The sequence below is a fragment of the Scyliorhinus torazame genome, chromosome 7, assembly GCF_047496885.1.
Source record: "Scyliorhinus torazame isolate Kashiwa2021f chromosome 7, sScyTor2.1, whole genome shotgun sequence".
Classification (NCBI taxonomy): domain Eukaryota; kingdom Metazoa; phylum Chordata; class Chondrichthyes; order Carcharhiniformes; family Scyliorhinidae; genus Scyliorhinus; species Scyliorhinus torazame.
This window is the reverse complement of record NC_092713.1, coordinates 42166382-42179841: the sequence shown is the minus strand read 5'-3', so window position 1 is coordinate 42179841 and position 13460 is coordinate 42166382. Positions and strand designations below refer to the sequence as shown.

General features: G+C 58.4%; 1 protein-coding gene across 2 annotated transcripts in view; it reads right to left on the bottom strand.

The window, feature by feature from the left end:
* Positions 1 to 13460, bottom strand: part of tie1 (tyrosine kinase with immunoglobulin-like and EGF-like domains 1) — a 118214-nt gene that overhangs the window by 61272 nt on the left and 43482 nt on the right. For both annotated transcript variants that reach the window (XM_072510607.1, XM_072510606.1), the window contains exons 6-7: positions 11869 to 12009; positions 1762 to 1890 (exon numbers count right to left, since the gene is read on the bottom strand). In XM_072510607.1, coding sequence (XP_072366708.1) covers positions 1762 to 1890; positions 11869 to 12009 — 270 coding nt within the window. The remainder of the gene's footprint in view (positions 1 to 1761; positions 1891 to 11868; positions 12010 to 13460) is intronic.

Sequence of the window (13460 nt, the reverse complement as noted above, 5' to 3'; positions counted from 1 at the left end):
CTTTTTCTTTGGCCTATTCTGATCTCACCCAGGTGACAGTGCGAACAGCAAACCTTGTTCAGCGAATCTGGTCTAAAGAGTAGGGAAAACAACAAACACCCCTCCTTTCCTGATAACTTCCTGGCTGGAAATACAAGCATGAGGAACAGATTGGGTTTGGCTGTGATTTCTTTCATGGCCCACCATCACTCTTGTGTCAAGGCTTACTGATGAAAAATGGTCATCTGAGGATAAATGGTAAAACTCAGCAGAGCGAGAGGCCTTCAGGAGACATGGAGTGGGGAAACAGGGTAGCAAGTGCAATAGTGATGAAACACTTCACCCATTGTCACTCTGATGATTAACACCAGCATAATTCCCAGTGTCAGTGACTAACAACATAAGCAATATGGCAAGCCAACATGGCGAGTAACTACACACCACCACCATCACTAGTTTAATAGCTTGTAAGACCTTTACTCTTGGTGAAATTTTGTTATGAAGGTAAGAGGTAACGGCTCCGCCTTTAAACCTACCTCGAGAAACTCAGGTCAGGTATAAGATAGTCAGATGCAGGGTGAAATTCCAGGCGCAATTCTCCTGGCAACACCACACCCCCCACCCCGCACTGCAATTCAGTCCCACTCTCCTCCACCTGCATGACAATTCAACCCCACCCTCCCCCACCCACTGTGCAATTCAGCCACCCACACTCAGATTTTCTGGATCCCCCCCTCCAGTATGGGGGTGACCTGACCTGACACTCCCGAGACCCCTAAATAAAGGGACCCCTCCCACAGAGATCCCCGAAATAAAGGGACCCTCCAGAGACCCTTAAATAAATGGACCCCCCCCCCAGAGACCCCTAAATAAAGGGACTCCCCCAGAGACCCCACCAGATGAGAGACCCCTGTGAGGAAGCCGCCCAGAAAAGAGATCCCTGCCAAGAATCCCCCCAGAGGAGAGATCCCTGCCAGGAAGCCCCCCCAAGAAAAGAGACCCCTGTCAGGGTGGCATCCCAGAAAAGAGACCCCTGTCAGGATGGCATCCCAGAAAAGAGACCCTGGCAGGATGGCATCCCAGAAAAGAGACCCCTGTCAGGATGGCATCCCAGAAAAGAGACCCCTGGCAGGATGGTATCCCAGAAAAGAGACCCCTGTCAGGTTGGCATCCCAGAAAAGAGACCCCTGGCAGGTTGGCATCCCAGAAAAGAGATCCCAGTCAGGTTGGCATCCCAGAAAAGAGACCCCTTTCAGAAAGGCCCCAGGTCTTGCATTGCGAGATGGGTGTGGCATTCGGATGGACTTTGGGGGTAACTCCCATAAAGAATCACCCCTTTTACCCAACGTGAGGTCCACCACATCAGGGTCACGCTTGTCAGTAACAGTAGTAATTCTCTCTCACTTGGGCCTGGGGAATATAGTGCCTGGCCCGCTAAGTGGGCCTATTTGTATCCTCCCACTAGCGCGGGACGCAAAGCCCTATCCCAACGGCAGCGCAGGGAGGTGGGGGGGAACCATCGGAAACGGATCGACGCCGGATTATTCAAAGTTCATTCTTCACAAGAAATGCTGGAGTAAATGACAGCATGATGAGCACTGGCAGCTGAAACACAATGATTTAAATGTTGCATAAAATAAACCCTAAAGTGTTAGAAATCCCATTCTGTAAAAAACAATGCTATTTCTTTTGGAGCAAACAACCATTCATCTCAGGAAAATAAACACATGCACTTATGCCAACAAAACACACATTCACATGCAAAATCTCACGGTCTGGTACCTGATTTCTCACAGTACTGGCCATGCCATCCAACTGGGCATTTGCAACCATGGAATCGATCGCACATTCCTCCATTTTGGCACTGACACTTCAGCCTACATTCTGGTCCATATGTGTTGGGGTTACACTCTGTAAACATAATTGTAATCAAGCAACTATCAAAATCAAGCAATAAAATAAGGAGTGACTTAATTCATAATCTGCTGGTCACTATTATTACGATCCCGGACCAGGGGCGAAATTCTCCATTATCGGCGTAAAGTCCGCCGATCGGCGCAAAAAATGGCGCAAATCCCACTTGCGTCACGTCATAAAAATGGGCTGATAGTCTGCGGCCCGAAATGGGCTAGCAGCGACGTAACGGGATCCGCGCTTGCGCAGTGGTTCACGCCGTGCAGCGTCATACGCGCTGCACGGCGTGACGGCTCATAAGGCCGCGCAGCTCCCCCCCACCCGACCGGAACAGCCGACCGCAACACCCGACTTGATGGCTGACCGTCGCTCAGCCCCGAGGTTCGAGTCACGCGATGTGGAGGCGCTCCTGGACGCGGTGGAGCAGAGGAGGGACGCCCTGTATCCCGGGCACGGCCGCAGAGTTGCCCCACGCCACAGCCGGCGTCTGTGGAGGGAAGTGGCAGAGGCCGTCACCGCTGTGGCCCTGACACCACGGACAGGCACCCAGTGCCACAAGAAGGTGAACGACCTCGTCAGAGCAGGCAGGGTGAGCCTCCCCCATATCCCCCCTCCCCCATATCCCCCCCCTCCCCCATATCCCCCCCTCCCCCATATCCCCCCCTCCCCCATATCCCCCCTCCCCCATATCCCCTCCTCCCCATATCCCCCCTCCCCCATATCCCCCCTCCCCCATATCCCCCCTCCCCCATATCCCCCCTCCCCCATATCCCCCCCATATCCCCCCTCCCCCATATCCCCCCCATATCCCCCCTCCCCCATATCCCCCCTCCCCCATATCCCCCCTCCCCCATATCCCCCATATCCCCAAGTGAATCCAGCCCTAACCTTAACCTCTGCAATGCACGCGCAACCGATGGCGTGCATTCATATACCTGCCTAACACTGTTGCCTTTTACCCCTGCCACCACCCCCCCCCCCCCCCCACAGGAGAAGCGCGCACACAACAATAGGGAGCATGTGAGGACTGGAGGAGGGCCTGCTGATGAGAGGCCACTGACCGTACACGAGGAAAGGGCCCTGGAACTGGCTGGCGGACCTGAGGACCGGGAGGTTGCTGATACAGAGGTCGGGGGCCCAAGAGCAAGTGAGCCATCAACAGCCCGTCCCCATATCCCCCCTCCCCTATATCCCGCTCCCCCGTATCACCTGATCACTGCCTGATGTCTAACCATGCATGCTTCATTGTGTATCGCAGGACCAAACGTCCAGGCACCCATCCCCGCAGATGCACACCGCCCGCAGGATGCCCCTCGGAGACCACAGGAGACGGAGAGACCCGCACCCTCCAGCATGCGACGCCCGCAGGATGCCCCTCGGAGACCACAGGAGACGGAGAGACCCGCACCCTCCAGCATGCGACGCCCGCAGGATGCCCCTCGCACACCACGGGAGACGGAGAGACCCGGACCCTCCAGCATGCGACGCCCGCAGGATGCCCCTCGGAGATCACAGGAGACGGAGAGACCCGCACCCTCCAGCATGCGACGCCCGTAGGATGCCCCTCGCACACCACGGGAGACGGAGAGACCTGGAGCAACAGGGAGACGACACCCCCGTCACGTGCGGGAGCGAACACCCAGCGATGAGGGGGGCAGCCACAGGCCCCCGTCACATCCGAGCCAGGACACCACTACCCAGGACACCCCTACCCGGGACACCACTACCCAGGACACCCCTACCCGGGAAGACGAAATACCGGACAGTGACACAGAGTGGATGGGTGGAGACGAACCCCCACCCCAAAGTGCCATGGAGTCAGAGTGGGACGAAGAGCACGACACAACGCCACTGCTGTCACCAACACCCTCCACCATCGCAGAAACACTCACCACGGTTGGGCACTTTAGTGATGAGGCGTCTGGTACACTCACTGGTGCGCACAACACAGCCGTCCCGGTACAGCAGGTGGAGGTAGGAGCAGCAGAGGGACCGGGTGGTCGGAGGGCAGCCCAGGCCAAGCGAACATCTGCCGCCCAGATGGATCCCGGATTCCTGCAGTTACCACACCCACACATAGATCCGATGCAACCACCGACACGGAGACGAGCGAATAGGGTGACGGGTGGCTTGCGGCGGCTGCGGTCGCAGGTGGAGGAGTCCACCCGCGTCCAGGAGCTGGGAGTGGTCCCGGTCATGCGTGCCACCCAGGCTGACACCACACGGGTGGCGTCCGCAGTGGAGGCAATGGGTGCGACGGTGTCAGACATGGGGAACGGTTTGCGAGGCCTGGGGCCTTCCGTGCAGGCGGCGTCTGTGGCCCAGGAAATGGCTGCCCTCTCACAGGAGGCCATGAGCCAGTGCCAGCGCCAGATGGCAGAGGCGCTCAACGCCATAGCCCAGTCTCAGCAGGCCATGGCCCAGTCTCAGCAGGCCATAGCCCAGTCTCTGCAGGCCACCGCCCAGTCTCTGCAGGCCATGGCCCAGTCTCAGCAGGCCATGGCCCAGTCTCAGCAGGCCATCGCTGAGGGCATCGGCGCCAGTGGCCATGTGCGAGCCGGCGTCGCACTGTCACAGACAGGGTTTGACAACCCCCTGGGCTCCATGGCTGCAAACCTGCAGACCCCTGTCGATACCAGCACGGGCCTCCAGGACTGGCAGCGCCAGATGTTGGGGGCGCGTCGGATGGCCAGTCCGTTCGCATCCCCCACCCATATAGAGGCCTGGGGGCCATCGGGCACCCCGAGGGAGGAGGAGGTGGTGTGGTCCGTCCCGGCTCCCTCTGTAGGGGAGGTCCCGGTACACCGCGACACCTCGGACTCCCCCCCTTCCATCCCAGGTGCATCGGGTGGGCAACGGGCAGGACAGGCTGGCAGCTCGCCATCCCAGTCGCCCGGGCAGCAGCCTGGCCCATCTAGGCCAGGACGCCCCAGGAAACGGCCGCCAAAGGGATCCAGTGTCAGAGGGCAGGAATCACAGGAGTCCACCTCCAGTTCTGCTGTACCGTCTGGGGAACCACGTAGACGTAGTCAAAGGGCCCGTAAGGCCAAACAATTAGACACTGAGTAAGTTGGCACGGGTGCAGGGCACAGATGAGTTTTAGGGGCTAGGGCACGTGCATGAACTCCTTTGGTTATTAAAGTCAATGTTACACCTACCGAAGCTGCCTTTGTGCTCTGTCCAAAGTGTGCGGGCGTGTCATGTACGTTGAGCGCAAGTGTGTGTGTGACGGGTGGTCTTACCTCAGCCCCAGGTGAGTCTGCCCCCTTCCCCCTGGGCCGCCATCAACATCCCCCCGGGCAGAGGACGGGACCGTGCGCTGCAGTGTCACAGCCGCATGCAGGGATGGTCCGGGTGGATGGTGGTACTGTGGCCATGGGTCAGACATAGTCCAACGATGTAGAGCCAGGAGCTCATCGGAGGCGGGTTGTCATCATCCTCCATGGCCTGCGATAGACACGCGTCCACCCGCAACTGGGTGAGCCCGGCCCGTTGTGCCGCCGGTGGATCGGCAATTGGGGGGGGGGGGGGGTGGTGTGCATGCGGGTGGGGTGTGTGGGGTTGGGGAGGGGGGTGAGGGTGCTGGGTGGGTGGATGGGTGGGGGGTGTGGGTGGTCGGCTGTTGCCATGGTGTGCGGTCTGTGGCCATACTACCCGATTCCCACGCCCATCTAGTCAGTGAAGCGGGCGTCTATCAGTCTGTCCCGTGCCCGCTGGGCCAGCCGGTAACGGTGGACAGCCACCCGCCTGTGTCTACCCCTTCTGCCCTGACCATTGCCCCCATCCCCCTCATCTGGGGAGGACTGCGCCTCTTCCTGCTGCTCCTCCACTCCGCCCTCCTCTGCCTGCGGCACATCGCCCCTCTGCTGGGCTATGTTGTGCAGGCCGCAGCACACCACAATGATGCGGCCGGCCCTATGTGACCGATACTGGAGGGCGCCCCCAGAGAGGTCCAGGCACCTGAAACGCATCTTCAGCACGCCAAAGCACCTCTCGATCACTCCCCTTGTCGCTACGTGGGCATCATTGTAGCGGTTCTCCGCCTCATTGCGTGGCCTCCGTATAGGCGTCATCAGCCACGATCGCAATGGGTAGCCCCTGTCGCCCAGCAACCAGCCCCTCAGCCGGGGATGGCGTCCCTCGTACATGCCGGGGGTGGATGACCGCGACAACACGAATGAGTCGTGTACACTGCCTGGGTGACGGGCGCAGACGTGCAGGATCATCATGCGGTGGTCGCAGACCACTTGTACGTTCATCGAATAGGTCCCCTTCCTATTAGTGAACATGGCCCTGTTCTCTGCAGGTGGCCGCACCGCGACGTGCATCCCATCGATCGCGCCCTGGACCATGGGGAACCTGGCAACGGCAGAGAAGCCCACGGCCCGGGCATCTTGGCTGGCCCGGTCCACGGGGAAGCGGATGTAGCGGTGCGCCATGGCATAAAGGGCATCTGTCACTGCCCGGATGCACCGATGCACCGATGTCTGCGATATGCCGGACAGGTCCCCACTCGGTGCCTGGAATTACCCCGTTGCATAAAGGTTCAGGGCCACCGTAACCTTGACGGACACAGGGAGAGGGTGTCCCCCGCCAGTGCCACGCGGTGACAGGTGTGCCAGCAGGTGGCAGATGTGTGCCACGGTTTCCCGGCTCATCCGGAGTCTCCTCCTGCATTCCCGGTCCGTGAGGTCCTGGTATGACTGCCGGGGCCGGTACACACGGGGCGCCCTCGGGTGCCTCCGTTGCCGTGGGGCCGCGACGTCCTCCTCCCCCTCCTCGTCCTGTCGGTCAGGTGTCCCTCCAGCCTGGGCGGCTTCCGCCTGCCCCTCTGCGGCAGCCTGCGCCGCCTCTCTGGCACGCTCCTCCTCCTCCTCCTCATCCAGGGCAACATAGACATGAGCGGCTGCCACCACGGCGGCCAACATCGCTGGATGGTCTGAAAACATGACGGCCTGGTGGGGGGGGAGGGGAACGACGACATGTCATCATTGCCCATATCCCCTCCTCCCCCCAGCCAGGTGGCATGGACCGCATGGGTCCAACTGTTGGAGGCTGGCACCTGGCCAGGTGGACCAACTCATTTGCCCTCCCATCACCCACCCCGGCACGGACCCCCCCCCCCCCAACCTCCACCCCAGCACGGACCCCCCCCCAACCTCCACCCTGGCACGGACCCCCTCCCCAACCCCCAACCTCCACCCCAGCACGGACCCCCCCCAACCCCCAACCTCCACCCCAGCACGGACCCCCTCCCCAACCCCCAACCTCCACCCCAGCACGGACCCCCCCCCCAACCTCCACACCGGCACGGACCCCCTCCCCAACCCCCAACCTCCACCCCAGCACAGACCCCCCCCAACCCCCACCTCCACCCCAGCATGGACCCCCCCCAACCCCCAACCTCCACCCCAGCACGGACCCCCCCCCCCAACCTCCACCCCGGCACGGACCCAACCCCCAACCTCCACCCCAGCACGGACCCCCCCCCCAAACCTCCACCCCAGCACGGACCCCCCCCCCAACCTCCACCCCGGCACGGACCCCACCCCCCAACCTCCACCCCCCAACCTCCACCCCGGCACGGACCCCCTCCCCAACCCCCAACCTCCACCCCAGCACGGACCCCCCCCAACCCCCAACCTCCACCCCAGCACGGACCCCCCCCCAACCTCCACCCCAGCACGGACCCCCCCCCCAACCTCCGCCCCAGCACGGACCCCCCCCAACCCCCAACCTCCACCCCAGCACGGAACCCCCCCCCCACCTCCACCCCGGCACGGACCCCCTCCCCAACCCCCAACCTCCACCCCAGCACGGACCCCCCCAACCCCCAACCTCCACCCCAGCACGGACCCGCCCCCCCAACCTCCACCCCAGCACGGACCCCCCCCCCCCCCAACCTCCACCCCGGCACGGACCCCACCCCCCAACCTCCACCCCCCAACCTCCACCCCGGCACGGACCCCCTCCCCAACCCCCAACCTCCACCCCAGCACGGACCCCCCCCAACCCCCAACCTCCACCCCAGCACGGACCCCCCCCCCAACCTCCACCCCAGCACGGACCCCCCCCAACCTCCACCCCGGCACGGACCCCACCCCCCAACCTCCACCCCCCAACCTCCACCCCGGCACGGACCCCCTCCCCAACCTCCAACCTCCACCCCAGCACGGACCCCCCCCCAAACCCCAACCTCCACCCCAGCACGGACCCCCCCCAACCTCCATCCCAGCACGGACCCCCCCCCAACCTCCACCCCGGCACGGACCCCACCCCCAACCTCCACCCCAGCACGGACCCCCCCCCAACCTCCACCCCAGCACGGACCCCCCCCCCAACCTCCACCCCAGCACGGACCCTCCCCAACCCCCAACCTCCACCCCAGCACGGACCCCCCCCCCAACCTCCACCCCAGCACGGACCCCCCCCCCACCTCCACCCCAGCACGGACCCCCCCCCCAATCTCCACCCCGGCACGGACCCCACCCCCAACCTCCACCCCAGCACGGACCCCCCCCCAAACTCCACCCCAGCACAGACCCCCCCCCAACCTCCAAACCAGCACGGACCCCCCCAACCCCCAACCTCCACCCCAGCACGGACCCCCCCCAACCTCCATCCCAGCACGGACCCCCCCCCAACCTCCACCCCAGCACGGACCCCCTCCCGGCACTCCCCCGGAGCCCAGCCTACTCTAACCACCCCCCCCCCCCCCCCGCCGCACACACACACACACAAGCCGAGACACACCCCTCCTCACGCAATCAGTCTGCGGCAACGCCATTTCCTGCCCAGAGCCAACCCCCCAGGCCGTCACTCACCTCCTCGCTGGTCGGCGTGAGCCTGGAGCACCGGGTCACGCCGATGAAAAGGAGGTTTAATTCACGTCGACGTGAACGGTCATCGCGTCGACGGGACTTCGGCCCATCCGGAAGGGAGAATATCGGCACGCCGAAAATCGGCTGCCTTGCGCAGACCCGTGACATTCTCCGCGGCAGCGGCGCCATTAACGCCCCGCCGACTTTTCTCCCTTCGGAGACTTCGGCGGGGGCGGGGGCGGGATTCACGGCGGCCAACGGCCATTCTCCGACCCGGCGGGGGGGTCGGAGAATGACGCCCCAGATCTCAACAGTCGCTAGGGTACTGGACAGAAACCCCAATATTTTATTTTTATTTTATATGACTGTGAGGAAAGGATGCCACACTCCAGGAGTGATTTCACAATAAAATAGGGATATGGAGTATTAATATACACTTTATTACTAACACGTTATTAAAACAGCTTTAACATCACACCAGTAAATAGCTGGCAACTACCCCTTAAACAATACTAATCAATACAGTCAATACATTAACCCTTAACTGCTATCTTTATTCCCAGTCAAACAACAAAAAAAACATCTCAACTTTCAACCCACTGTTAAAATACAGTTAGCTCTGCTGTACAGAGATGGCCTCAGAGACATTTTTAATGAAAAGGTCTGAATCCTGTCAGAACCATGATGAAACTCTTGCTGTATTTCTTCAGAAGCTGCTTCAGTCTGTTTCAGCTCATTTTCCAATCAGACTATTCTGAACTGCTTGGAAGGACTGTTAATCTGTCTATAGACATATTGTTAACTGCAGTGAGGGCAAAATGCCTGACTTCTGCTCACAGCTTAATCTAGAACTCAACCAACACTGCTTCTCTGAAATGAAATGAAAATCGCTTATTGTCACAAGTAGGCTTCAAATGAAGTTTCTGTGAAAAGCCCCTAGTCGCCACATTCCGGCACCTGTTCGGGGAGGTTGTTACGGGAATTGAACCGTGCTGCTGGCTTGCCTTGGTCTGCTTTCAAAGCCAGCGATTTAGCCCTGTGCTAAACAGCCCCTCTGGAAAATGTCCGATACTTTGGCTTCTCCCAGAAATTACAGAATCTTACCAAGCTGAAATCTGATTAAATCCACAGGGAATCCCTTTAATCCAAACAACATTCCGTTAGCGCAAGCTTTTTTCGATGCTTCAATTGCACCTCTGGCTCCAAACCTAGTCGTCTTTCAAAGTAGGATTTATTTTAAAAACGTGACTACCGCAGTCACATACTAACGCAGGCTTTTAATCCTGACTGAACCAAATACATCCAGTACAATGAAGTGGATTCTTCTTTTGGGAGACTTCAAGAGCTGGATTCTCCGATTTTGAGACTAAGTGCTGATGCCATTGTGAAACTGTGGGCCGGGATTCTTTGAGCCTCCACACCGAAATCGGAGAATGGGGTCTCAGACCCGCGGTGCCGGGACGCGATTCTCCGTGGACTGGTGAATCACTGCCAGCCACAGACGCGCGGTCAACGTGGCCCCGGTCGGGGGCCGTCGAAAGAAGCCCCAGCGGCGATTCTCCGCGATCTACCGGCCGAGTTCCTGCCGAGTTCCGCTGGCGTGGTTCCAACCTGGTTCCACCAGGCGGGAGCTCGGACTCACGGCCATGCTGGTCATCCTGGTGGGGGGGGGGGGGGGGCGGGGGATCAGACTCTGGGGCGGACCTCTACGACGGACAGGCCGGCGATTGGGGGCTACCGATTGGCGGGCGAGCGCGATCCGGGGGGGGCCTATCTTCTTCTGCGTTGGCCCGCTGTGTGGCTCTGCCATGTTGTAGGGGGGGGCAGTGCAAAAATGACCATCGTGTGCATGTGTGGACCTGCGGCTGGAGGTGCAGGCCCCGTATCGGCAGCAGGAGCTGCGCGGAGCACGCTGGGGCCCTGCTAGCCCTCTTAAAACCGGAGAATCACTCCGGACTTTTTGAAAAAAGCCTGGAGTAAGTCATGCCCGTTTTCCGGCGGACGTGGGGTCTTTTACGCCAGGAATACTGGTGTCAATGGCCACTGATTCCACGTTTTGCTGGGGGCTAGCAGGGAGCCATCGTAGAGCTCGCTGCTCTAGCTGCCGATACGGTCCCCAGCACCTCCGGTTCAGAGGCCCATGTGCACGGCGGCGGACTGCCGCGCCGTGCTCCATGGTGGACTCAGCCCGTGGACCTGCACCGCCAATGTTGTGCCCCAGATCGGTCGCTCGCGCGCCCCGGACCGCCCGCCCACATTGCCCCCAGCCCTGAATGAAGCCCCCTCTGCCCACCGATCGGCCCTCCCACAACTGTGGCGGCCCCGGACTAAGTCCGCAGCCGACACACAAGGTTCCCGGACGGTGTGAACACACCCGTAAGCCACGCCATCGGGAATTCAGCCGGTCGGCAACAGAGCATCGCGGGGCGGGGAAGGCCGCAGCCAATGGCCTGAAGTGGTGGATAATCGGTGCGGCGTACTCGAGGATTTTCAGGTGCGGAGAATTTAAAAACTAGTGCCCCCCCCACCCCCGATTTCGGCGCCAAAACGGATCCTCCGCCCCATCGCCGAACACAATTTCGGCATCGGGGAGCGAAGAATCCAGCCCCAAGTCTCTCACCAGCGTGAGTTGAAAATAAATCACCGTTCTTTCACTGCCACTGGATGAAAATCCTGGAACTCCCTCCCTGACAGCACTGTGCGAGTACCTACACCATGGGGACTGCAGTGGTTCAAGAATGCAGCTCACCACCACCTTCGCAATGGGAAATTAGGGGTGGCCAATAAATGCTCGCTCAGCTGGTGATGCCCACATCCAATGAGCAAATAGAAAACCGTCGGGGAAATGAGTTTTGAGGGCAAGTTTTCCCAATCTCAGCCCGGGAGAACCTTCAGTTCCTCTGGTTTGAAAGTGTGAAAAAGGGAAAATCTGCCCTTTGGTGTGCTAGGGATGAAGCAAGTGCCATAGCTGTGCTTGAACTCAGAATCTGTTGTCTGTTCTTGTTTTTACGATGCAATTACCAAATTCCAGAACTTCATCTTTATACGTTTCTTGTTCTCGGGCATAACATTCAATTACAAATTTTAGCATTGTCCACCAAACAATAAAGTTTCAAGGCAGCTCTAGAAAGTGGATACTGATTTATATACAAACCTTCACTGCATTTCCTCCCACGCCAACCTGTCGCACATGAGCACCCGTAGGGATCGGGCAGACAAAACCTATATCCACTGCAGCTCCTCTGGCGTTTACAGTCTTCCTGGCAATTGCGGCCAAATTTTCCTCTTTCGCAGACTGAAAACCAGATAATGATCTGTTAATATTTTGAAGCTTGCACGGCCATTGCTCATCAGATACGTGATAGCTGAGTATTTTTAAAGCTTTGGCCACTGATGTTAATTTGTTCAAACACTCCCTCACATCCTTGGGTGCCAATAACCCCAGCGAAACCCTATATTCTCCAGATGCTCAATCCTCTAATGATGACCCCCATAGTCGTCCCCTCAAGCTCTGGAGGTACAGGCTTGACGATATCTCGGACACAGCTGATTTAGTCATCACCAGATCCGGCTGGACCACATCAAGTACAAATATGCTTCACTCTCCTCTGCCAAAACAAATCCGGGATCAAAAATAACTCAACTTCTTCTCTCCATTAAACTTATTTCCTCCACTAAATGTAATCTTTACTCTCCTCTCCCCTGCACGCCCACCCTGACCTTCAACAACAAATGCAACATGCCCAGAATTTATTTGCCACCAAAACAGAGATCCACTGTTCAGCTGCCTCTGTGGCTTTCCTCAATTTTCCTTTCCCACTAAGGCAAAAGTCCCTCCACCCTTTTCCTCCTCTGGTCCTGAACCCCAGTATCTAAGTACCTATCTCCCCTTGCTCTTGAGACTTGTCCCTTATTCCCTTGAACTCATTGCCATTAACTGCCAATCATGTGAGCTGACAAATTATTTCCTAGTGTTGGGTACTGCCCTGCCACCACCCCACAAGCATACATCATCTCCTCCTTCAATAGAAATATCCGCTACCCTTCTGGTACAAACCATCAACACATTTCCAACCTCATTTACTCCTTCAAAGTTCATGAATGTGTCCAGGCCCCTCTATCTTGCAAGTCTATGTTTGAGCATTTCCCAGTGGGATGTTCAGCCTACCACAACACCAGAGTGGCACTAATCATGGATGATATCCTCTATGACTATGCCTGTACCCTCCCCAGCCCTCTTGATCCCTCTGCAGTCAAGCGCATGATCGACCCCGAATCCTCTCCTCTGCAGTCCAGCTCAATGGGACTATCCTCACTTGGTTCCACTCCTACTTAGCTTATTGTAGCGACAATATATTCAGCGATTACTTAATTTCTCACCCACCCGTAATTATATCCGGAAACCTTCAAGGATCTAGCTTTTGTCCACTCCCCTTTTTCATCTGCACGATGCACCTTGATGACAGTTTATGTCGGTAACATCAAGATCGAACATCTCCACTGCAATTCTGCACATTACATGCTCAGTAAAACCCAACACTTTTACTAAGCATTTTCTCATTTATTTTCATAACTCGTTCATTAGCTTAGCATTTTTCTTCTTACAGCTCTATGTAACACCCTAGATGTTTTTTCCACATTAATGGCACTAGCCAAGTTGTTGTGTTGGGTGGTGTTGGTTTTTAAGTGTACAATGGCTTGGATTGTACCACTGCTCTGCACAATAGTTTGGGTTGTTGGGCCTAA